This window comes from Bos taurus, chromosome 1 (assembly GCF_002263795.3).
Source record: "Bos taurus isolate L1 Dominette 01449 registration number 42190680 breed Hereford chromosome 1, ARS-UCD2.0, whole genome shotgun sequence".
Classification (NCBI taxonomy): Eukaryota; Metazoa; Chordata; class Mammalia; order Artiodactyla; family Bovidae; genus Bos; species Bos taurus.
In genome coordinates this window covers 65,005,943-65,031,789 of record NC_037328.1, presented here as the reverse complement: position 1 = coordinate 65,031,789, position 25,847 = coordinate 65,005,943, and the positions used below count along the sequence as shown (strand labels likewise).

General features: G+C 38.3%; 1 protein-coding gene across 3 annotated transcripts in view; it reads left to right on the top strand.

Moving 5' to 3' along the window:
- The window catches only part of GPR156 (G protein-coupled receptor 156), a 108,696-nt gene that overhangs the window by 14,948 nt on the left and 67,901 nt on the right, over positions 1-25,847 (top strand). The window contains exons 2-4 of one of the 3 annotated variants that reach the window (XM_015471544.3): positions 11,658-11,728; positions 12,885-13,337; positions 13,547-13,683. In XM_015471544.3, coding sequence (XP_015327030.2) covers positions 13,206-13,337; positions 13,547-13,683 — 269 coding nt within the window. In that variant the 5' untranslated portion in view covers positions 11,658-11,728; positions 12,885-13,205. Of the gene's footprint in view, positions 1-11,657; positions 11,729-12,884; positions 13,338-13,546; positions 13,684-25,847 lie in introns of those variants that run through there. The other 2 variants (XM_024991005.2, NM_001205643.3) reach the window with 2 other exon arrangements.

Sequence of the window (25,847 nt, the reverse complement as noted above, 5' to 3'; positions counted from 1 at the left end):
AAACCTGGTGCTTACAGCAGTGTTTTTCAGGTCCTATGGGGGACCCACTCCAATAGCCAGTCTGATTCATTTTACTTCTACCAAGAAGCCAGAAATGTTTAAACACTGTAAGCAAAGGGAGAAATCAGGTTTACTGGAAGAAAAGTTACAGGTTAATATCAAATTTAAAAGTTGAGTATGTTCTTCTGTAATCTTGAGCAAAAATGTTCTCCAGATTGTGGAGAAATCACTGACTATGAACTGAGAAGCCCTGGAGAGGAGAGGCTTTAGAACACAGGGATTAGGAAAGAATGGTGGTGTGGTCCAAGAATTCATACAGAGCCCCATGATCCAAAAGCTTTGTTTCCTCTAAGTTTCAAATTACAGTGGTGAATCAAATCCACTCTTCTTCCTCCCATCCTGTCCACCTCCCACCTCTGCCAAGGACATCCAGTGATTCCCTTCTGCTTCTAAAGCCCCCTAAGAGGGATGTGTTTCAAGCAGCCGTCTCTTCTCCCCTTGCTCTTCCCTCTGGTGAATCAAGATTCCCTGCACAGCCCTGCTTCAGGGTCCTAGGGATGATTACTCAGAAACCATGCAAGTATGTGGAAAACTTAATTGGAGGCACTTCAAAGGCTTTACAAGGAAACTTTTATTATTTCACCCTCTTTTATAAGGCAAATCTGTGAAGCAGATTAATTCAGTCCATTTTACATTTTGGGGGAGAAAACGTGCACGTTCCCAAACTTATACTGTCCCAGGAGAATGGTCTTTCGTCTTCCACATTGTTCCTTTTCTCTCTCAGACTTCCTCCACAAATGTCTACAGCCCTAGAGCTGTTATCCCTGTGGCCTGGCCTCTCCAATTGCCTATACTGGTCCTGTGCACATTCAGTGTATTCAAATCAAACTTGCCTTCCTTCTGGTCACTATTCCCATCTGGCACTCCCCATATACACACACACTCTCCATCTTCCCTTCCCCAAGTCCAGGCCTTTGCTCAGATATTCCATATACATGAAAGGCTAACTGTAGTTTCCTTTAAAGTCCTTTAGCTCAGTTGGTAAAGCATCCACCTGCAATTCAGGAGACCCCAGTTTGACTCCTGGGTTGGGAAGATCCATTGGAAAAGGGATGGGCTACCCACTCCAGTATTCTTGGGCTTCCCTTGTGGCTCGGTTGGTAAAGAATCCGCCTGCATTGTGGGAGACCCCGGTTTGATCCCTGGGTAGGGAAGATCCCCTGGAGAAGGGAAAGGCTACTCACTCCAGTGTTCTGGTCTAGAGAATTCCATGGACTGTATAGTCCATGGGGTCGCAAAGAGTCAGACATGAGCAACTTTCACTTTCAAAGTAATATAGAAAAAGTGCTGAAGTTGGGAGACCAGAGCTCTGTTCCTACACTCACAAGGTGATCCTGAACCTCCCAACCTCTGTGAAGCACTTTTCTGGCCCATAAAATGAAGAGATTGGACTTTATTATGTCTAAGATTGCTTCCAGCTCCAGCCTTCTTTCCCTGACTGAACCGTCTGTTCACATACATGGAATATTTTCCCATCCTGATCTCATGTTCATGCTCTCTTAGAATTTACAACGGTGAGCCATCTTCTATGTTGTAGATCTGTGTGGCGTGTGATCTTTAGGAGAGCTTTAATCTCTTCTGCCCTGCTTGTACCTGCCTGTTGTCCTCACGAAGAGCAGTGTATGTTCAGGAAATAGAAATGAATTTTACTGCTAATGTAAGTGACCCATATTCAGCATGTTTGTAAATCTGCTAGCAGAACGCAATACAGTGCAATCAAAAACAGCTAAAATGCATTTTGCATTCCCTGCTGTTTATAATTATCCATATATCTGCTGTCTACATTAACATAGTTAATGGGGAGGTACTACTTCAGACAATATTAGCACCAGAAGTTTAGCGCCAGAAGGAACGTTAGTGAATATCTAGTACAATACTACTGGGCTTCTCTGGAGGCTCAGTGGTAAAGGATCCACCTGCCAGTGCAGGTTCACAGGTTTGACTCCTGGTTCAGGAAGATCCCCTGAAGTAGGAAATGGCAACCCACTCCAGTATTCTTGCCTGGGAAATCCCATGGACAGAGGAGCCTGGTGGGGCTATAGTCCATGGATTTGCAAAAGAGTAGGTCACTACTTAGGGAGCAAACCACATATTGACTAAACAACAGTGCTCTTGGTGGTGATTTGAATAGATACATTTTTTATTAATTTGCATGTGGTTCTGACTTACCTCTTCTTAGTGGATAATCTGAGGCTGAGATACTTCAAACAGTGTATCTATTTGTTCACATTGGGTGGAAATATCCCTATTACTTCAGTTGTCCCTTCTCCTGTTTTTAATATAAAGCGTGAAATGGGTTGAAAAATGAAGAGGTAATGAAATCCGGACAAAAGGAAATTAGTCATAGGATAATAAAAATGAACCAGAAATGCCTAACATGCACAGTTGCTGTAAGTGAACCACATATTTGATTCCAAGCATCCCAGCAGCCAAAAGAGAAAGAAACATACTATTCATGACATTAAAATGTTCCAGAAAAAGATAACTTTTCCTGGTATTTGAAAAAAAAGAGAAAGTTAAACCATCTGTCCTCATGGAGGAGCCACCAAGTCAATGTTATCGACCACACCTTCAACAATATTTTTTTTCTTTTTTTTTTCCTTCAACAATATTTTACTAATACCTATGATGCTAAATTCATTTATGCAATAATCATTTATTGTGTGCCTTCTATGTGCCATATATGTGTTACTGTATTAGTTATTTTTTGTTATTGTTCACTCAGTCATGTCCAACTCTTTGCAACCCCATGGACTGCAGCACACCAGGCTACCCTGTCCTTCACCATCTCCCAGAGCTTGCTCAAATTCATGTCCATTGAGTCAGTGATACCATCCAACCATCTCGTCCTCTGTCATCACCTTCTCCTGCCTTCAATCTTTCCCAGCATCAGGGTCTTTTCAAATGAGTCAGCTCTTCACATCAGATGGCCAAAGTATTGGAGCTGCAGCATCAGTCCTTCCAATGAATGTTCAGGGTTGATTTCCTTTAGGATTGACTGGTTGATCTCCTTGCAGACCAAGGGGCTCTCAAGAGTCTTCTCCAACACTACAGTTTGAAAGCATCAATTCTTTGGCTCTCAGCCTTCTTTATGGTCCAACTCTGACACTGGAAAAACCATAGCTTTGACTAGACAGACCTTTGTTGGCAAAGTAATGTCTGTGCTTTTTTATACACTGCCTACGTTTGTTGTAGCTTTTTTCCCCCAAGGAGCAAGCATCTTTTAATTTCATGGCTGCAATCACCATCCGCAGTGATTTTGGAGCCCAAGAAAATAAAGTGTCATGGTTTCCATTGTTTCCCCATCTATATGTCATGAAGTGATGGGACCGGATACCATGATCTTACTTTTTTGAATGTTGAGTTTTAAACTAGCCTTTTCACTCTTCTCTTTCACCTTCATCAAGAGGCTCTTTAGTTCCTCTTTGCTTTCTGCCATAAGGGTGATGTCGTTTGCATATCTGAGGTTATTGGTGATTCTCCTGGCAGTCTTGATTCCAGCTTGTGATTTATCCAGCCCTGTATTTCGCATGATGTACTCTGCATATAAATTAAATAAACAGGTTGACAATATACAGCCTTGACGTACTCCTTACCCAATTTGGAACCTGGTGACTGCAGCCATGAAATTAAAAGACGCTTACTCCTTGGAAGGAAAGTTATGACCAACCTAGATAGTATATTCAAAAGCAGGGACATTACTTTGCCAACAAAGGTCTGTCTAGTCAAGGCTATGGTTTTTCCTGTGGTCATGTATGGATGTGAGAGTTGGACTGTGAAGAAGGCTGAGTGCCGAAGAATTGATGCTTTTGACCTGTGGTGTTGGAGAAGACTCTTGAGAGTCCCTTGGACTGCAAGGAGATCCAACCAGTCCATTCTGAAGGAGATCAGCCCTGGGATTTCTTTGGAAGGAATGATGCTAAAGCTGAAACTCCAGTACTTTGGCCACCTCATGCGAAGAGTTGACTCATTGGAAAAGACTCTGATGCTGGGAGGGATTGGGGGCAGGAGGAGAAGGAGACAACAGAGGATGAGATGGCTGGATGGCATCACTGACTCAATGGACGTGAGTCTGAGTGAACTCCGGGAGTTGGTGAGGGACAGGGAGGCCTGGTGTGCTTCGATTCATGGGGTCGCAAAGAGTCGGACACGACTGAGCGACTGATCTGATCTGTTCCATGTTTAATTCTAACTTGCTTCTTGACCTGCATACAGATTTCTCAGGAGGCAGGTAAGGTGATCTGGTATTCCCATCTCTTTAAGAATTTTCCACAGTTTGTTCTGATCCACACAGTAAAAGGCTTTAGTGTAGTCAATGAAGCAGATGTTTTTTGGGAATTCTCTTTTCCAAAGATCCAATGGATTTTTCTTTTTGATACTTAAATTATCTTGTCATTGACAAGAAGCCTGTTGACTCCTACATCCATTTGACATGATTCTGTAGTCTCTGTAGTCTGATAATTTTTTATTTTCTAGCAAGGAAAAATATCCCAGTTTCATCTTGGATATTTCCAATTCTGTAATTTAAACTGGCAATTTCACTAAAGAAAACTGATTTCTTTTTAGTGAAAGTGTTTTGAGAGATTGCAGTCTGGGCACTTGGAGGGCTTATTGTTACAGATTGTACTTATTTCTGAACTTTGGTTGACAAACTGGGAAATATGAATATTTTAGGAAAAGAACACTTTGATTCCATAGTTATATTTCCCATTTAAATAATAGATGGAAAGATTTTACTTATTTTATATGTTTATCTTTTTTCTGTTACTTTGAAAATCTTAGTTTCCAGTGACATGAACATAATTACTTATTTGCTTTACCTAGTAAATAGATGTGTCTATATGTGTATGTATGTATATGTATATGTATATATATAATGTATATGTATATATTTGCTTTACCTAGTAGATAGATGTGTCTATATGTATATGTATGTATATCCATCTCTATAAAATAGGAACAATATCCAATACCCACTTCATGTTATTTAAGATTTCTTTGTGGTTATTTTTTGTCCTTTGATGTATAATCAAAATACTCTTATTTAAATTAATTCTGGGCTCCCCTGGTGGCTCAGATGGTAAAGAATCTGCCTGCAATGCAGGAGACCTATGTTCTATCCCTGGGTTGGGAAGATCTCCTGCAGGAGGAAATGGCTACCCACTACAGTATTCTTGACTGAAGAAGAGGAGCATGGCAGCAACAGTCCATGATGTCACAAAGAGTTGGACATGACTGAGCAACTTCACACTTTCAAATTAACTCTTCTTTATGTGGTTATATCATCAACTTGTTGATAGGTTGATTTGTTTCAGTTTGTTTCCTAAGTTTAGACATCAATTTTCTTTTTTTAATTTTGTTTTTAAACTAAGTAAACTATTTATATGGTTTCAGAGTCAAAACTATAAATATTAAGAGATCTGTTTTGCCTCTCTGTCTTCTCCTTGTTGTTCTTTTCCTTCTCTTATAGGTAATGCTGGTAATGCTTTTATTTTTTCCATTGTTTCTTTTGGAAAATGAGCCAATGACCTAAATGAGTTTCATCCCTTTTCTTACATAAAAAGCAGCATACTATATACATTTTGTTGCATCTTCCTTTTTTTAAACAATGTGATTTGGAAATCATAGTATATAGAAATTTACTCATTCTTTTTAAAGAATTGAGCTATTATTCATTTTTATAAACCAAGTATTATTTGTAGAAAAGCAGTTGGATGATTTTCTCAGGCGAGGGGGTACTAGAATGAGACAGGTAGATTGGAATGAATATGCCAAGGTATTAATGTGTAATTTTGGATGCTTATTATTTTCTCCCATGTACTTTTCTGAGTTTCAAAACTATCAATTAAAGAATAAGTTTAAATACAACTTCACACCAGAGCAACAAAGGAAAATACTCAGGAATCACTGAGCTATAAACATTTAATGGAATTAGATCAAAGAGGGAAGGTTTAGGTGAGTATGTACATGGGAAACTTCTATAGGTGGTCGTTGTTGTTTTTGTTGAGTCGCTAAGTCATATGTGAGTCTTTGCAACCCCATGGATTGCAGCATGCCATGCTTGCCTGACCTTTACTGTTTCCCAGAGTTTGCTCAAAAACTCCTGTCCATTGAGTTGGTGATGCCGTCCAACCATCTCATTCACTGTTGTCCCCTTCTCCTCCTGCCCTCAATCTTTCCCAGCATTAGGGTCTTTTTCAATGAGTCATCTCTTTGCATCAGGTTGCCAAAGTACTGGAGCTTCAAGTCAGCATCAGTCCTTCCAATGAATGTTTACAGTTGAATTCTTTTAGAATTGACTGCTTTGATCTCCTTGCAGTCCAAGGGACTCTCAAGAGTCTTCTCCAACACCACAATTCAAAAGCATCAATTGTTTGGTGCTCAGCCTTCTATATGGTTTGGCTCTCACATCTGTACATGACTACTGGAAAAGCCATAGTTTTGACTAGATAGACCTTTGTTAGCAAAGTGATGTCTCTGCTTTTTTAATCTGCTGTCTAGGTTTATCATAGCTTTCCTTTCAAGGAATCATAGGCTGGAATCAAGATTATGGAAAGAAATATTAACACCCCCAGTTATGCAGATGATACCACTCTAATGGCAGAAAGAGGAGAGTGAAAAATCTGGCTTAAAATGCAACATTCAAAAAAAAAAAAAAATAGATGATAGAGATGGGCCTAACCAGAGAGCTCTCAGTACTCTACTCTCAGAGAGCTCTACAGTTACCTAAAATATGAGAAATTGCAGAAGAGAATGGAAGATGCCTATCCTCCCCAAATTTAGTTGCCTAACTGATCATTATTGGATGACTCTGCATAGAGCCATTCTTTTATCCTCAAAACCACTCATTCCCTGCAATAACAAGAGGGAGGTTAACATGGAAAGCTCTCATAATTTTCACAATAGAATTAGACTTTAATTTTTTTAGGTTTATGTAGCCAAACCTGATATTCTCATTTAAAATGGTGTAACTCTTCCTCTGGCATTCCCAAACACTCTTGCCCAGGTCTGCCTTTTCCTCCATTGTCCTTAATATCTTCTAAATTCTATGTATGTATGTATTATGTCCACTGATTACTGTTTGATTCCCCTATTGTAATATAAATTCTTTAAAGGTAGGGATCTTTTTTTTTGTTCACCAGTGTATTCAGGAGCCTAGAATGGTGCCAGTCATGTTGTTAGTACTCTTAAAAGATTTATTAAGTGAATGGATATTGGAAGCAGTGGAGTTTTGGAGGAAAAGGGAATGTGTAACCATGAAGTTCAGCACTTATGTATTCATCATCCCCTTATCAGAGAAAGCAATGGCACCCCACTCTGGTACTCTTGCCTGGAAAATCCCATGGATGGAGGAGCCTGGTGGGCTGCGGTCCATGGGGTCGCTAAGAGTCAGACATGACTGAGCGACTTCACTTTCACTTTTCACTTTCATGCATTGGAGAAGGAAATGGCAACCCACTCCAGTGTTCTTGCCTGGAGAATCCCAGGGACGGGGGAGCCTGGTGGGCTGCCGTCTATGGGGTCGCACAGAGTCCGACACGACTGAAGTGACTTGGCAGTAGCAGTAGCAGTAGCAGTATAGGTGATTGATAATGAGTGTAAAGAATTTGGTATGTGTGTGTTTTTCTAATAGGCACATCTTTATTAGCATAACTTAAAAAATTAAGAAACACAATTCTTTTTTATTTGCCCATACACTCACCATTTCCAGCACCCTTTATTCCAGATTTGCATGTGGTATCATTTTCCTTCGGCCTGAAGGACTTCCTGTAACATTTCTTGTAGTGCATGTCACTCAGACTTTCTTTTTCTGAAAATATCTTTATTTTACCTTGATTTCCTGAAGACATTTTCACTGGGTATTGTATTCTGGATTGACTTTTGTCATTCCACTCTTTTCTGGTTTACATAATTTCAAATTAGAAATCTGTTGTAAGCATTACTGTTGTTCCTCTATACAAAATCTGTCTGAATCAGAGATTTTTATCTTTATCATTGGTTTTCAGTAATTTCATTGTAATGTGTCTTGGGGTATGTGTGTTTGGGTGTTTCAGTGTTTCTTCTGCCTGAGTTTGGTTGAGCTTCTTGAATCTGTAGGTTTACCCTTTTCATTAAATGTTTAAAAAGTGTGGTCATTATTGCTTTCAAATATTTCCCCTCTTTTTTTCCCAGAGCTCCAATTACATGTATGTTATACCACTTTCTATTGTTCAGTATGTCACTGAGGCTACCTCCATATTTATCAATTATATACCTCATTTTGGATAATTTCTTTTGTTTTTAAGCTAAGCAGTGTTTTATTTTTTCAGTGTCTAATCTACTGTATTTTCAGTTTTACAATTGTGTTTTAATCTCTAGAATCCTATTTGGCTATTTTTTATATTCTCCATTTCTCTTTTCATTTTGTTTATGTTGTGTTCTATGTCTTTGAGCATATTTATAATAGTTGCTTTAAGGTCCTTGTGTGCCAATTATATAATTTCTATTATTCCTGTATGTTTTTATTAAACTTTTTAAAATGTATTGTTATAGGTTTTTTTTCCTTTTTCTTCTTTGCATGCCTGGTAATTTTTTACTGATGATGGACATTTTGAGTTTTATGCTATTGAGTGCTGGATCTTGTTGTAGTCCTTTAATGAGCATTGGGTTTTGTTCTAGATTGCAGTTAAGTTTTTTGTAGATAAATTTGATCCTTTTTAAGACTTACTTTTAAACATTATGAGGGAAGGTCTAGAGTACTTTCTAGTCTAGGGTTTATTTGTTCCATTTTTTCCTGAGAATTCTTTCTAATATCCTGTGTATCATGAGATCTGTCCACTCTGGTTGGTGGGAACACAAAGTATTTTCAACCATGTGTGAACTCCAGGAATTGTTCAGCTATTGTCTATCAGTGGTTATTTCTTTCACTTCAGATAGTTTCCTCTCACTAGATCAATACTCAGAAAAAGACTGAGAGGGTCCCCAGCAGATTTCCAAAGCACTCTCTTTCTTGGTATCTCCCTCTTCTTTGTTACTCGGCCTCACAAGTTTGTTTGCCTTGATGTCCATAACTCCAGTCTATTCTCCTTACCTTAGCAAGACTTCTAGGCTCTCTTTGAGTATCCCTTCTTGTACCCTGGCCTGGAAACTTCCTTCAGGCAGTAACTTGGGGTCAGTTATAGTCATTGGGATAATGTTTATTTATATTTCGTTTTCTGTCAGTCAATTGTAGGTTCACCTCATTTGTTTTCCAAAGTCCTGTGAAATTTGTTATCCAGTATCTGAAAAGAGCTTTTCGGATATTTTGTCTGGTTTTTGAGTTGGTTATAGCAGGAAGGCAATTCCAATAGCAGTTAATGCTTCATGAACAGAAGCAGAAGTTCTACCAACTGCAAAACAACTTTTTAAAGGACAATAATTGTAGGACTAATTTTTCAATAGCCAGAAATTATGTGTAAAAGGATAGGGCAGATTTTTGTGGAAAGATATGGGGACTGTTGTGGAGAAGGAAATGGCAACCCACTTCAGTATTCCTGCCTGGAGAATCCCATGGACAGAGGAGCCTGGTGGGCTACAGTCCATGGGGTCTCAAAGAGTTGGGGATGTCTGAGTGACTAATACACACACATGTGGGAGCGGTTGAGAGTTGTAAACCTATAAAGCACTGTCTTGCTCTTGGGAGCAGCATAGCTGATGCAGTGTCTTTTTTCCTAATGACTGGGCAGGATTCTACATTCTGTCAAGTAAATTGAAAGTCCTGCCATGGTCTTGGATCTGCTACTGTCTGTGAACGAGACAGTTTACCTCTATAGACTTAGTGGGAGAGGCAGGGAAGGGGGTTGTTCTTGGAGGAGCCTGGCACACTTTTCTCTTTGTGCCTTGGATTCTTTATCTGTTTTATGGTCAGATGCCTTACTGTTATCCCCTCTGACATACCACTTCCCACCCACTTTCCCAATCACTCAATACGTTTTTGAAATCATTCAACTCTCTTCTTTCAGTGACTAAGCCATTCACTGTTTCACCAGCTCCTCATGTATGAATCTTTGTGAATGTGTGCTAATATTGAAGTTGAAAGCCTGCCCCGTGGTGGAGCCTAGTATCATGGTTTATAAAGCTCCGACACTGGGTAGCCATTGATTGTAGGGGGGCCCAGCACTCAAATTTCCATACCATTGTGTTAGTCTGTCCACAAGTGACCTTTAGAATGTACTCAGAAATCTGTTCAAATGGACAATTCCATCATGTTCACAAAATCTCCCAAGGATGATTTGGGCTTAAGGTTGTTATTCCTTCTGAGATCCACAGTGTTGACCATGGTTTCTCTACCTTAGCATTATTGACATTTGAGAATAGATTAGTCTTTGTTATTTGGACCATTCTGTGAATTGTAGGATGTTTAGCAGCCTCCTTGGCTTCCACCCTCCTCTGTTTTGACAAGCACATCTGCCAGATGTCCTCTGAAGGTACAAAATTGCCCTAGTTGAGAGTCACTGGTATACACATGCTGTCGTGCGCCACACTCCAGAGAACCCATAGATATGAGACTCTAGGAACTAAACATGAAGAAACTTAATAGGACATTGGTGTCCTCTTGGGTGAGCTCAGTCCAGGATGTCTGCCCCATCCAGGGTGTATACCAGAAGGACACTGACCTTGCAACGTAAACACCAGATTTGAGTCCTATCTCTGCAGATTTGGAGCAAGTTTCTCCACTTTTCTGCTCTTAAGTTTCCTTTTGTGAAAATGAGGAATGGTCTTGTTTACTTCACATGACACAGTTGCAAGAGCAAAATGAGGTTTTATGTATAAACACACGTCTATATGATATAAGGATACACAAACAAGGACTTAATAATGTTAAGGTTATTAACATTATAACCTTATTATAACATAATAATGTTAAGGTTCAAATATAAGTGTACTTATTTGCAAGTATGATTAAAAGGGTGATATAGGAAAAATGTCTCTTTTAATCCATCATGCAGTATAGTCTTTCCTGTGGCTTCTAATATTGCTCTATGCTAGAAGACATAGTAGGGGATGTCTAGCTTTTAAGAAAAAGAAAAAAAAATGTCTTTTCAATTAAAAGACAATTAAATTTTAATTAATTAAAATTAAAATTTCAGGTTAAAATTTCAACTAAATTAAGATGCAAATAGTCATGTTTTTGGAGAAGGAAATGGCAACCCACTCCAGTGTTCTTGCCTGGAGAATCCCAGGGACGGGGGATCCTAGTGGGCTGCCATCTATGGGGTCACACAGAGTCAGACACGACTGAGGCGACTTAGCAGCAGCAGTCATGTTTTTATATATACTTCTTAATTTTCCATTCAGTAATCTGACCAGTCTGCACAAGAATTTAAATGTCTTGACAGGAGGTAGTGGCTTTTAGTTCTCTTGGGATTTCATTGTAATGAGCCTGGTAAATAATTCAGGAATATATGAGAGGCCAATATATGGGCAGCACCTGGTGCTATATTGTTCATGTCTAAGTATGCAGAATCCAAAGATGGCATTCTACACCTGTCACTATTATTCTGTCTTAAACACAAGTCCTATATTCAGTGGCTATTGAAATAATTGATATTTTTTCCTCTTCCAATTTTCCTCCATAGTGAAAGAAAAATGTGCTAAGCTGTCCCAGAAACACAAACCAGAAGTGGCATCCTCTTTAAAATTCCCACTGGTAAAATTTCAAATCTGTTTTTCTTAAGAGATAGGTGCTTTAAAGAATTGGGGACATGTCTGCCTTTTCTGCTGGGATTAATTTGAGCCTCTCTGCATTTCTACTTTTGTTCTGCAAGGTAGAGCTTGTTTTTAGATCACAGTGTTCAAATTGTAGTCATCTTCTGAGAAAAGATGGGTACTCGCTCACTCTGTGGGAATTTTTAGAACCCTCAGTTTCTCTCCCTACTACCTGAGTAGCCTTTCTAGTAGTCTGACAGTTTTAAAAACAAATGAGTAAAAAACTCGATAAAGAGTTTGCATATCCTTCTGAGATTTCATCTTACTAGACAGAATGCTCCTCCATTCGCTGAGTGAATAGATCATCACAGGACCAACCAACAGACAATGTGTGTAGACACTATGGGGCAGCTGAGCCCACTGTCAGCCAGGACCAGACAGAGCTTAATCCCTGAGGTGCATAGAAAGATCTTGGAAGGCCAGGGGGCGTTCCTAGTAGGGAAAAAAAGAAAGATGTGCTCACCTATGTAAACTAAAATTTTTGTGGTGCTGGGCCATGAAAGGATCTGAAGAGGGACTGTAGAGCTTTATATCTATAAATTGTTAGATGTGCTTTATCTTTGTTTTAAAAGTATTGTTTATTAAAGAGGTTTTGAAATATATTTATTTAAATATATATTGTATTTTAAACTTTTGTTGTATATAAGGATGTATTATGTATAATTATGGAAAATAAAAATATGCTTCCCTGGTGGCTCAGACGGTGAAGAAACTGTCTGCAATGCAGGAGACCCAGGTTCAATCCCTGGATCAGGAAGATTCCCTGGAGAAGGGGATGGCCACCCACTCCAGTATTCTTGCCTGGGAAATGCCATGGACAGAGGAGCCTGGTAGGCTACAGTCCATGGGGTTGCAGAGTCAGACACAGCTGAGTGACTTTCACTCGCTCACTTGCCTAAACCTTTGTTATATATAAGAATGTATTATACATAACTATATCTAATAAAAATATAGCTATTATAGTTAAATGTATAAAATATTTTAAAACCTCTGTAATAATCCATTTACATATATTTATGTGTTTATTTGAGTAAATTATATGTATGTAAATAAAACATTTATTTATTAACAGGTTTAATTGCTTTCCTTTCCTTCAGGACCTGTGTGAGAGTACTTGGAGCAGTGACTGCCATCTGGTGGCAAGCTAGAATCATCGCTTTGTGTGACCTAATGGTTACTAAGATGTCCACTCTTCACTCATGTGGTCTGCACTGGCAGCAAGGGACCAGGAGAGCCTGGAAGGTGTCTGATGTAGGAGCCTAGTGAAATAACTCTGTGCTTCCACCTGAATGGATTGTTCATCCCAGATTCTGAGCCAGGATCCAGCTCCAAAATGGCGCCTCTGAAGGAAAGATTTGAGTTGCTGTTGTGTTTTAGTCAAAGATCTGCTGGTTACCTACCAGTGGGTCACCAAGACTATGAATAGGCACATACCAAGAGGGGCATATGATGACATGGAGCCTGAAATAAACTGCTCTGAATTGTGTGACGGTTTTTCTGGTCAGGAGCTGGAACGTAGACCCCTTCATGATCTCTGCAGAACTACAATTGTAAGTGAGCAGCCATGGGGTGTCAGGGCTGCTGCTTAGATATACATGTTGTTGTTGTTATTGTTGTTAATGATAGTGGTGGTGGAGGGGGGAGGGGTAGATGTTTATGCAGGACACCTGTGTCCCAACTCTGGAGGTAATGGGGGCAGTTCATGTTTGACCTATAGAAGAGCTTCATTTCTAACAGCTTCTCTTCATTCTGTTCTCAGACCTCTTCCCACCACAGCAGTAAGACCATTTCTTCATTGTCTCCTGCCCTTTTGGGTATTGTTTGGACTTTCCTAAGCTGTGGACTTCTCCTCATAGCCTTCTTTCTTGGCTTCACAATTCGCTGCAGGAAGAACAGGTAAGCAGCATGCCTAGTTTCTCATCTTTCATCACCTGAAACATAAAACCCAGAGTGTTGGTGTCATTTTGGCACCATGAACTGCTGGCTGGTGTCAGAAAAGCTTGTGTCCTACTGCAGCATTAAGCTATGTGAGACACTCCCCCTGACGGAGGCCTGGCCTTGCAGTACAGATCCATCTTGAGAAGGTGAAAGATCTTCCCAGTATTGTGCTAACTACAATATCAAAACAGTGAATGAAAAGTTTCTCTTCATGAAGGAAGGTGAGATCCTTCTGAGAAGATGTATTTGTATTAAAAACAGAGATCATGTAGAGAAATATTCCAAAACAACATTAAAGTTTATGGCAGCAGAATTGGAACCAGTCTGGGTAAGCTAAGATTCTGCAAAAATAGTGAAGCCCTGCTCCTGGCTATTCTGCTAGACAATTGTGACTAATTGGAAAGTCACCGGTTCATCCGGGTAAGTGTGTATGGCACCCAAGACTGACAAAAGGGACTTGAAGAGTCTTTCCTTCACTGCCATCCAGTCATTCCCTCAGGACCCACCCCATGTCTCCCGTTCTGCACCATCATTCTGCTCCAGCTGTCCCAGGCTGCCTCCCGAGAAGCCTTGCTCCAGCCCTCTCTTCCTGGCCCACAGGCCATTTCTGGTTGGATCCTGTTGTCAGATTTCAGCAACTCCCTCAGAGATGCCAAACTCATCTGGCTCCATATCAGCCTGACATTTTGTGGTAATCAGTGTGTTCTGCTCTATTGCCTGGGCTTGGCACTCAGATGAGGGTCATTTAGTTGGATTTGTCTATAGGTGTTTGGGGCGCCTCTGGCTATCTGAGGCATGGAGGATATGAAACTGTTAGGCAGAAGTGGCTTGATCTGCTGGGTCAACTTCAGCATGGCCATGAGGCATGGCACTCAGCCCTGGGGGTACCCCTGAAGCTTCCCCAGCCACTTTTCACTCTATTCCTTAGATACACTAAGCCTGCTCTCATCTTAAGACCTTTGACTTGCTGTCCCTTTACTGTTCCCACTGCCTGAGAGTCTTCTCCAGATCTTCCCATGACTAGTCCTTCTCATCTGATAGATGGCTCAAAAGTCATCTCTTCAGAGAAGACTTCCCTGATCATCCTATCTAAGGTTACCTCTTTACAGAATGGCCACCCAGCCTCTACACCTCATGCCATATCCTATCACTCATTTATTTTCTTCACAGCAAGTCTCACTCTCTGACATTACCATATTTGTCGATTTACCTGTTTATTGTCTGTATCACCCACCAGAATGTAAAGCCCACGAACACAGGAACCTTCTCTGTCATGTTCACCACTGTCTCCAGTACTTAGAACAGACAGGAACATAATAAATGCTCAGTATATATGCTTTTGCTCCCTGATGGCTCAGTGGTTAAGAATCTGTCTGCCAGTACAGGAGACATGGGTTCAGTCCTTGAGTTGAGAAGATCACCTGAAGAAGGAAATGGCAAACCACTCCAGTTTTCTTGCCTGGGAGATTCCACGGACAGAGGAAACTAGCAGCATATAACCCATGGGGTTGCAAAAGAGTCAGACACAACTGAGAGACTAAACAACAAAATACGCTTTCAGTCATCCTGGAAGGAAGGAGATTTAAATCCCAGCAGTGTCTGCTGCCAAGAAAATGACTAGGAAAATCACACATTTCAAGGTTAGAAAACTATGGAGTATCCTGTTTTCAGCTGCAACGTATTTCTGTAATGCAAATTAGTGCCCAGTTGGCAAATAAGAAAATAACATCATTGGTTCATATATAATTTTTTCCCCCAGCAAATCAATAGTTTAAAGAATTGAGTGCTAATTTTTCTTAAGTTAAAGAAGGAAGCCTTAAGTTAAGAATATTGTGGCAGTGCAAGAAGTGGCTGGTTTAATGACTTGAAGAACTGGTATTCTACCTTACAATGTGACCCTATCTGATGAAGTTGTGGGAGCAGATGAAGACATGGAAAAGACATTTCTCTTGATTTTAAAAACAATGTGCTATTGAAGACAATATAGATTCAAATTAGATTTTGATGACAGTGTTATCTATTGGAGGTATATGCCCTTAAGGACCTATCTCTTGCAGATTTAAGGCTATAAAAATCAACTGTGATCCTGGGTACAAGTGGTAGTGGACATCTACTGAGTACTAACATTTTAATTGAGATTATTATTATTTTATTAGTATTCTGGTTACAAAGTTAAATGTGTTTCAAATGTTATGGTCCCATACTATTTTCCCCATAACCCATTATTTTTATACACAGTTTTGTGGAATGCAAGGTTTTTTTAGAAGCGTTTATATGTCCTGTCAAAATAGGAACACTTATAAACAGTGTTATGCTAGAAGCACCTATATTTCTTTCATTCTGTTGAAGGTTTTGTTGCCTGTCCTGCCTGCAGCAGGCGCATGACTTGGCATAAAGAGACACTGTGAATAAAAACACATTTCACAATTAAGTAGCTTACAAGGTCAGACAGGGAAAGATAAAATAACCCAGTTTCAAGAGCACTTTCTTAAACAGCAAAATTTGTTCAGAGGTGCAGCATCACAGTTAGATGTCTCATTTCATTCCATTTCTGTGGTCTCTAAATTTCTGCCTGTGATTCTGTGTGTGCCAGAGTAAGAAAAACATTTTAATAAAATAAAAATAGTTTAGTAATGTTCAAATTCTGTCACTGATATTGCATTTTTATAACATTTTTAAATGTAGTCTACAAGAGAAAATCAGTAAAGATATAGAAGACTTGAACAATCCCATCAACCAACTGGACCTAATTGACATTTGTATAATCCTACACCCAAAAGCAGCAGAATACACATTCTTTTCAAGTATGCATGGAACATTTACCAAGATAAATCATCTTCTGGGCCATAGAAAAGGTCTTATTAAATTTAAAAAGATTCAAATCATAAAGAGTGTGTTCTTTGACCCACAATGGAATTAAACTAGAAATCCATAACAGAGAAATCTCTGGAATATTCTGAAATATTTGGAAACTAAATGTTGTTTAAACACTAAGTCATGTCCAACTGTTTTGTTAGCACTTTAAAATGACCCATGATCAAAGACAAAATCAGAAAGGAAACTAGAAAGTATTTTCAACTGAATGAAAGTGAAAACACAACATGTCAAAATTTGTTGGATGCCATTAAAGTAACACTTTAGGGGAAATTAGAGCAGTAAACTCTATGTTATAAGAAGAAAGATCTATCTTAGAGAACAGAAAAAAAGGGTGAATAAGTCCCAAAATAAGCAGAGAAAAGGAATAATAAAGATTAGAGTGGACATTTATAAAAGAAAAAACAGAAAAAAAAACAAAACAAAACAGTGAAACCAAAAGCTCTTTATGAGGATCAATAAGATTGACCAACTTCCAGGTCAGGAAAAAAAGAAGATTAATTACCTAAGTAAGGAAGAGAGAGCTATCATCACTAAAGATTCTATATATATTAGAAGGATAATAAGTTACTGTCACGAACAACTATGGTAGACAGACTCTAAAATGTTCTCTGATAAGGCCTACCTCCTAGTTGTCACACTCTTGTGAAATCCCTTCTCCTTGTGGGTGGGCTGGACTTGTTGATTTGCTAATTAATCACTTGGAATAAGGTTACAAAAAGGGTATGGGATCCCTTTCACTCTTTCTCTTACACTCTAAGGAAATACACCTTCCATTTTGTGAGCTGGCCTGTGGAGAGGCCTACATGGCCAGGAACTAATGTTTCTAGTCTGTAGTCAGCAAGGACTTGAGGATTACTAACAGGCATGTCAATGAGCTTGAAAATAGATCATCTGAGGTCTGCTAAGGACAATGTGAATAAGCTTGGAAGCAGATTTTCCCCTTGGAGGACTACAGCCATGGCTCACCAAGAGGTATACTTGTGAGAGACTCTGAGCCGGAGGCACCCCGCTAAACTGTGCCTGTATTGCAAAAATATTACCAGTTTTACAAAATTCTTCTAAGAAACTGAAAATAAAGGAGCATTTCCTAATTCATTCTAATGAAGAAAACATTACCCTGATATCTAAATCTAACAGACATTAGAAGAGAAAAATCATAGGCTAATGAACATAGATCCAAAATTCTAAACACAGTTGTAACAAATTGAGTACAGTTCAGTTCAGTTCAGTCGCTCAGTCCTGTCCTACTCTTTTCGACCCCATGGACTGCAGCACGCCAGGCTTCCCTGTCCATCACCAACTTGCAGAGCTTTCTCAGACTCATGTCCATCGAATCCGTGATGCCATCCAACCATCTCATCCTCTCATCCTCTCTTCCTCCTGCCTTCAGTCTTTCCCAGCATCAGGGTCTTTTCAAATGAGTTAGTTCTTCACATCAGGTGGCTGAAGTATTGGAGCTTCAGCTTTAGCATCAGTTCTTCCAATGAATATTCAGGACTGATTTCCTTTAGGATTGACTGGTTGGATCTCCTTCCAGTCCAAGGGACTCTCAAGAGTCTCCTCCAACACCACAGTTCAAAAGCATCAATTCTTTGGCTCAGCCTTCTATATGGTCCAACTCTCACATCCATACATGACTACAGGAAAAACCATAGCTTTGACTAGATGGACCTTTGTTGGTAAAGTAATGTCTCTGCTTTTTAATATGCTGTCTAGGTTTATCATAGCTTTTCTTCCAAGGAGCAAGCATCTTTTAATTTCATTGCTGCAGTCACTATCTGCAGTGATTTTGAAGCCCAAAAAAGTAAAGTCTGTCATTGTTTCCACTGTTTCCTATTCAATTTGCCATGAAGTGATAGGACCAGATACCATGATCTTAGTTTTCTGAATTGTTGAGCTTTAAGCCAACTTTTTCACTCTCTTCTTTCACTTTCATCAAGAGGCTCTTCAGTTCCTCTTCACTTTCTGCCATAAGGGTGGTGTCATCTGCATATATGAGGTTATTGATATTTCTCCTTGCAATCTTGATTCCAGCTTGTGCTTCATCCAGCCTGGCATTTCACATGATGTACTCTGCATATAAGTTAAATAAACAGGGTGACAATATGCAGCCTTGACATATTTCCCAATTTGGAAGCTATCCATTGTTCCATGTCTAACAGTTCTAACTGTTGCTTCTTGACCTGCATACCGATTTCTCAGGAGGCAGGTAAGGTGATCTGGTATTTCCATCTCTTTCAGAATTTTCCACAGTTTATTGTGATCCACACAGTCAAAGTCTTTGGCGTAATCAATAAAGCAGAAGTAGATGTTTTTCTGGAATACTCTTGCTTTTTTGATGATCCAATGGATGTTGGCAATTTGATCTCTGGTTCCTCTGCCTTTTCTAAATTCAGCTAGAGATCTCTCCAAGAAAATTAGAGATACCAAGGGAACATTTTATGCAAAGGTATGCACAATAAAAGACAGAAACGGTATGGACCTAAGAGAAGCAGACGATATTAAGAAGAGGTGGCAAGAATACACAGAAGAACTGTACAAAAAAGATCTTCATGACCCAGATAACCATGATGGTATGCTCACCTAGAGTCAGACCTGGAATGCAAAGTCATGTGGGCCTTAGGAAGCATCACTACTAACAAAGCTAATGGAGGTGATGGAATTCCAGTTGAAAGTGAAAGTTGCCCCATCATGTCCAACTCTTTAGAACCCCATGGACTATACATCTAAGTCCATGGAATTCTCCAGGCCAGATTACTGGAGTGGGTAGTTGTTCCTTTCTCCAGGGGCTCTACCCAACTCAGGGATCAAACTCAGGTCTCCCACATTGCAGGCAGATTCTTTACCAGCTGAGCCACCAGGTAAGTCAATTCCAGTTGCGCTATTTCAAATCCTAAAAGATGATGCTGTTAAAGTGCTGCACTCAATATGCCAGCAAATTTGGAAAACTCGGCGGTGGCCACAGGACTGGGAAAGGTCACATTTCATTCCAGTCCCAAAGAAAGGAATGCCAAAGAATGTTCAGACTACCACACAGTTGCACTCATCTCACACGCTAGCAAAATAATGCTCAGAATTTTCCAAGCATGGCTTCAACAGTACCTGAACCAAGAATTCCAGATATTCAAGTTGGATTTAGAAAAGGCAATTTGATCTCTGTTTCCTCTGCCTAAATCGAGTACAACCAATATCAAAAGAATAATTCATCATGACAGTGAAGTTTATCCCAGGAATGCAAAATTGTTTTTTATATCCAAAGATCAATATAATACACTGTATTTACCAACTGAAAAAGAAAACCATATGATCATCTCAATAGACATAGAAAGAGTATTTGACAAGATTCAACATACATTCCTGATAAAGCCTCAACAATCTAAAATAGAAAAGGACGCCCTCAACCTAATTAATGAATCTGTGAAAATCCAATAGCTAACACCATTTTTAATGGTAAAAGACTGAATGCTTGCCCATTGCAACCAGAAACAAGATGTCTGCTCTCATCACTTCTCTTCTACAGTGGAGTGTGAAAAGAAATAAAAGCCACCTAATTTAAAAAGGAGGGCTTCCCTGGTGATTCAGTGGTAAAGAACCCACCTGCCAATAAAGGAGACATGATTTGATCCCTGGTTCAGAAGATCCCCTGGAGAAGGAAATGGCAACTCAGTCCAGTATTCTTGCCTGGGAAACCCCATGACAGAGGAGCCTGGTGGGTCCAAGGGATTGCAAAGAGTCATACAACACTGAGCATGCATGCATTCAGTGAGTTACTGAATCACTAACTGTTATAGAAAGATGGATATATACATCAATAGAGCAGATAGAATCCAGAAATAAACCTATGCATATATGGGAAACTGCTTTTCAGTAAAGGTGCAAAGACAATTCAGTGGAAAAGGGACAGCCAATCTTTTCAACAAATGGTGCTGGAACATTTGTATACCCATATGCAGAAATGAACTTTGATCTCTATCTTGCACCTATTCAGAAATTAACTCAAAATGGATCATAAACCTACCTATAAAATCTAAAACTGTAAAACTTCACAAAGAAAGCATAGGAAAACCATTTTGTGACCTTGGAATAATCAAAGATCTATTAGATACAACAATAAAGGTAAAATCCATAAAAGAAAACACTGATGAATTGGACTTCATCAAAATTGGAAGCATCTTCTCTTCTAAAGAGAATCTTAAGAAAATTAAAAAGAATGCCACATAGTGGAAGAAGATATCTGCAAGTCATGTATCTGATAAAGAACTTGTATCTGGAATATATACATAATGCTAAAAATTGATAATAAAAGAAATAATCCAACAACAACAACAAATGAGTGAAAGATTTGAATAGACATGTCACTGAAGAAGATATATGGATGGCAAATAAACATGTGAAGAGAGAGTCATAAGGGAAATGCAAATTAAAACAAAATGAAACACTGTCACACACCTATTAGAATGGTTAAAATTTTAAAAGACTAACCAAATTAGGCAAGGATCTCATTCAGAATTGATGAAGAAATAAAAAGCTTTTCAGACAAGCAAAAGTTAAGAGAATTCAGTACCACCAAACCAGCTTTACAACAAATGTTAAAGGGACTTACATAGTCAAGAAATACAAGAGAAGAAAAAAGATCTACAAAATCAACCCCAAACAATTAAGAAAATGGCAATAGGAACATATATATTAATAATTACTTTAAATGTAAATGGATTAAATGCCCCAACCAAAAGACACAGACTGGCTGAATGGATGCAAAAACAAGACCCATATATATGTTGTTCACAAGAAACCCACTTCAGACCTAAAAACACATATAGACTGAAAGCATAAGGATGGGAAAATATATTCCATGCAAATGGGAAGCAAAAGAAAGCTGGAGTAGCAATCCTTATATCAGACAAAATAGACCTTAAAATAACGAAGATTACAAGAGATAAGGAAGGACACTACATAATGATCAAGGGATCAATCCAAGAGGAAGACATAGCAATTGTAAATATCTATGCACCCAACATAGGAGCACCTCAGTACATAAGACAAATACTAACAGACATAAAAGGAGAAATTGACAGTAACACAATAATAGTAGGAGACTTTAACACCCTAGTCACACCAATGGACAGATCATCAAAACAGAAAATGAATAAGGAAACACAAGTTTTAAATGATACATTAGATGAGATGGATGTCATTGATATCTTCTGGACATTCCATCCAAATGCAGAAGAATACACCTTCTTAAGTGCTCATGGAATATTCTCCAGGATAGACCACATCTTGGGTCACAAATCAAACCTCAGTAAATTTAAGAAAATTGAAATTGTATCAAGCATCTTGTCTAACCACAACACTATGAGACTAGATATCAATTACAAGAAAAAACTATAAGAAACACAAACACATGTAGATTAAGCAACACATTCCTAAATAACCAACAGGTTACTGAAGAAATCAAAAGGGAAATAAAAAAATTTCTAGAAACAAGTGACAATGAAAACATGACAACTCAAAACCTATGGGATGCAGCAAAAGCAGTTCCAAGAGGGAAGTTTATACCAAAACAATCCTACCTCAAGAAACAAGAAAAACATTGGATAGACAACTGAACTTTACACCTGAAACAATTGGAAAAAGACGAACAAAACCCCCCAAAATTAGTAGAAGGAAAGAAATCTTAAAGATCCAAGCAGAAATAAATGAAAAAGAAAAGAAAGAAACAATAGTAAAGATTAATAAAACTAAAAGCTGTTTCTTTGAGAAGATAAACAAAATTGACAAGCCTTTAGCCAGACTCATCAAGAAAAAGAGAAGAATAAAATCAACAAAATTAGAAATGAAAAAGGAGAGGTTACAACAGATAATGCAGAAATACAAAGGATTGTAAGAAACTATTATGAACAACTATATGGCAATAAAGTGGATTACCTGGAAGAAATGGACAGATTCTTAGAAAAGTTCAATCTTCCAAGACTGAACCAGGAAGAATTAGAAATTATGAACAACCCAATTACAAGCACTGAAATTAAAGCTGTGATAAAAAAAATCTCCCAAAAAACAAAAGCCCATGACCAGATGGCTTCACAGGAGAATTCTGTCAAATATTTAGAAAAGAACTAATGCCTATCCTTCTAAAATTCTTTCAAAAAATTGCAGAGGAAGGAATACTTCTAAATTCACTCTATGAGGCCACCATCACCCTGATACCAAAACCAGACAAAGACAACACAAAAAAAGAAAACTACAGACCAGTATCACTGATCAACATAGATGCAAAAATCCTCGACAAAATTTTAGCAAACAGAATTCAGCAACACATCAAAAAGCTTATACACCATGATCAAGTTGGGTTTATTCCAGGAATGTAAGGATTCTTCAGTATACACAAATCAGTCAATGTGATACACCATATTAACAAATTGAAAGATAAAAACCATATGATAATCTCAACAGATGCAGAAAAAGCCTTTGACAAATTCAGCTCCCGTTTATGATTAAAACTTCAAAAAATGGGCATAGAAGGAACCTACCTCAACATAGTAAAGGCCATATATGATAAACCTACAGCAAACATTATTCTCAATGGTGAAAAACTGAAAGAATTCCCCCTAAGATCAGGAACAAGACAAGGATGTCCACTTTTGCCATTATTATTCTACATAGTTCTGGAAGTCCTAGCTACAGCAATCAGAGAAGAAAAAGAAATAAATCCAGATCAGAAAAGAAGAAGTAAAGCTCTCACTGTTTGCAGATGACATGATACTGTACATAGAAAACCCTAAAGATAGTATCAGAAAATTACTAAAGCTTATCAGTGAATTTAGCAAAATTGTAAGATACAAAATCAATATACAGAAATGACTTGCATTTCTATATACTAACAATGAAAAATCAGAAAGAAATTAAGGAATCAATCCCAATTTACCACTGCAAAAAAAGAATTAAATATCTAGGAATAAACTTATCTAAGGAGACAAAAGAACTGTACACAGAAAATTATAAGACACTAATGAAATCAAAGACAACATAAACAGATGGAGAGATATTTCATGTTCCTGGGAAGGAAGAATCAATATTGTGAAAATGGCTATACTACCAAACACAATCTGCAGGTTCAACTGGATCCCTATCAAATCACCAATGGCATTTTTCACAGAACTAGAACAAAAACTTTCACAATTCATATGGAAACACAAAAGACCCTGAATAGCCAAAGCAGTCTTGACAAAGAAGAATGGAGCTGGAGGAATTCAGATTATACTACAAAGCTACCATATACTACAAAGTACCATACTGGTACTTTGGTATGTACTGGCACAAAAACAGAAATATAGACCAAGGAACAAGATAGAAAGCCCAGAAATAAACCCATGCACTTATGGGTACCTTATTTTCAAAAAAGGAGGCAAGAATATACAATGGGGCAAAGACAGCCTCTTCAATAAATGGTGCTGGGAGAACTGGACAGCTACATGTAAAAGAATGAAATTAGAACACTTCCTAACACCATACACAAAGATAAACTCAAAATGGATTAAAGACCTAAATGTAAGACCAGAAGCTATAAAACTCTTAGTGGAAAATATAGGCAGAACACTCGACATAAATCAAAGCAAGATCCTCTATGACCCACCTCCTAGAGTAATGGAAATAAAAACAAGAGTAAACAAGTGGGACCTGTTAAACTTAGAAGCTTTTGCACAGCAAAGGAAACTATAAGCAAGGTGAGAAGACAACCCTCAGAAAAGGAGAAAATAATAGCAAGTGAAACAACTGACAAAGGATTAATTTCCAAAATATACAAGCAGTTCATACAACTCAATACCAGAAAAACAAACAACCCAATCAAAAAGATGTAAACAGACTTTTCTCCAAAGAAGACATACAGACGGCTAACAAACACATGAAAAGATGCTCAACATCACTCATTATTAGAGAAATGCAAATCAAAACTGCAGTAAGATATCACCTCACACTGGTCAGAATGGCCATCATCAAAAAGTCTACAAAACAATAAATGCTGGAGAGGGTGTGGAGAAAGAGAATATTCTTGCACTGTTAGTGGGAATGTAAATTGATACAGTCACTCTGGAAGACGGTATGGAGATTCCTTAAAAAACTAGGAATAAAACCACTATATGATCCAGCAATTCCACTCCTAGGCATATACCCTCAGGAAACCAAAATTGAAAGAGACACATTATCCCATGGTTCATTGCAGCACTATTTACAATAGCTAGAACATGGAAACAACCTAGATGTCCATCTACAGATGAATGGATAAAGAAGTTGTGGTATATATACACAATGGAATATTACTCAGCCATAAAAAGGAATGCATTTGAGTCAGTTCTGAAGAGGTGGATGAACCTAGAACCTATGTTACAGAGTGAAGTGAGTCAGAATGAGTAAGATAAATATTGTATTCTAACATATATATGGAATCTAGAAAAGTGGTACTGAAGAACTTATTTACAGGGCAGCAATGGAGAAACAGACATAGAGAATAGACTTACGGACATGGGGAGAGAGGAAGAGAGGGTGAGATGTATGGAAAGAGTAACATGGAAACTTACATTACCATATGTAAAATAGATAGCCAACGGGAATTTGCTGTATGGCTCAGGAAACTCAAACAGGGGCTCTGTGTCAATATAGAGGGGTGGGATAGGATGGGAGATGGAGGTAGGTTCAAAAGGGAGGGATATATGTATACCAATGGCTGATTCATATTTAAGTTTGACAAAAAACAACAAAATTCTATAAAGCAATTATCCTTCAATTAAAAACTAAATTTAAAGAAAAGACTAGCTAAATTAAATATTGGAAATACTGTTGATGGGAATGTAATATGGTAAAATCACTCTGGAAAATAGTCTGGAAGTTTCTTTAAAAGTTTATCATATGGCTACTGTAAGATCCAGTCATTCTGCTCCTGGGTTTTTATCCAGAGAAATGAAATTATATGTCTGTATAATTACTTATGTACCATGTTCACAACAACTTTATTTGTAATAGCCCCAAACTGGAAATAATGCATATTAATACAAATATCCATCAACAAGTGAATGGATAAATGAAGTATGGTATATCCATACAATGAAATAGTACTCAACCTTAAAATAATTATTAATACTCGGAACTGCATGGATGAGTATCGGAATAATTATACTGGGTGAAAGAAGGCAAAAAGGATTACATACTATGTAATGTCAATTATACAAAATTCTAGAAAACTAATCTCT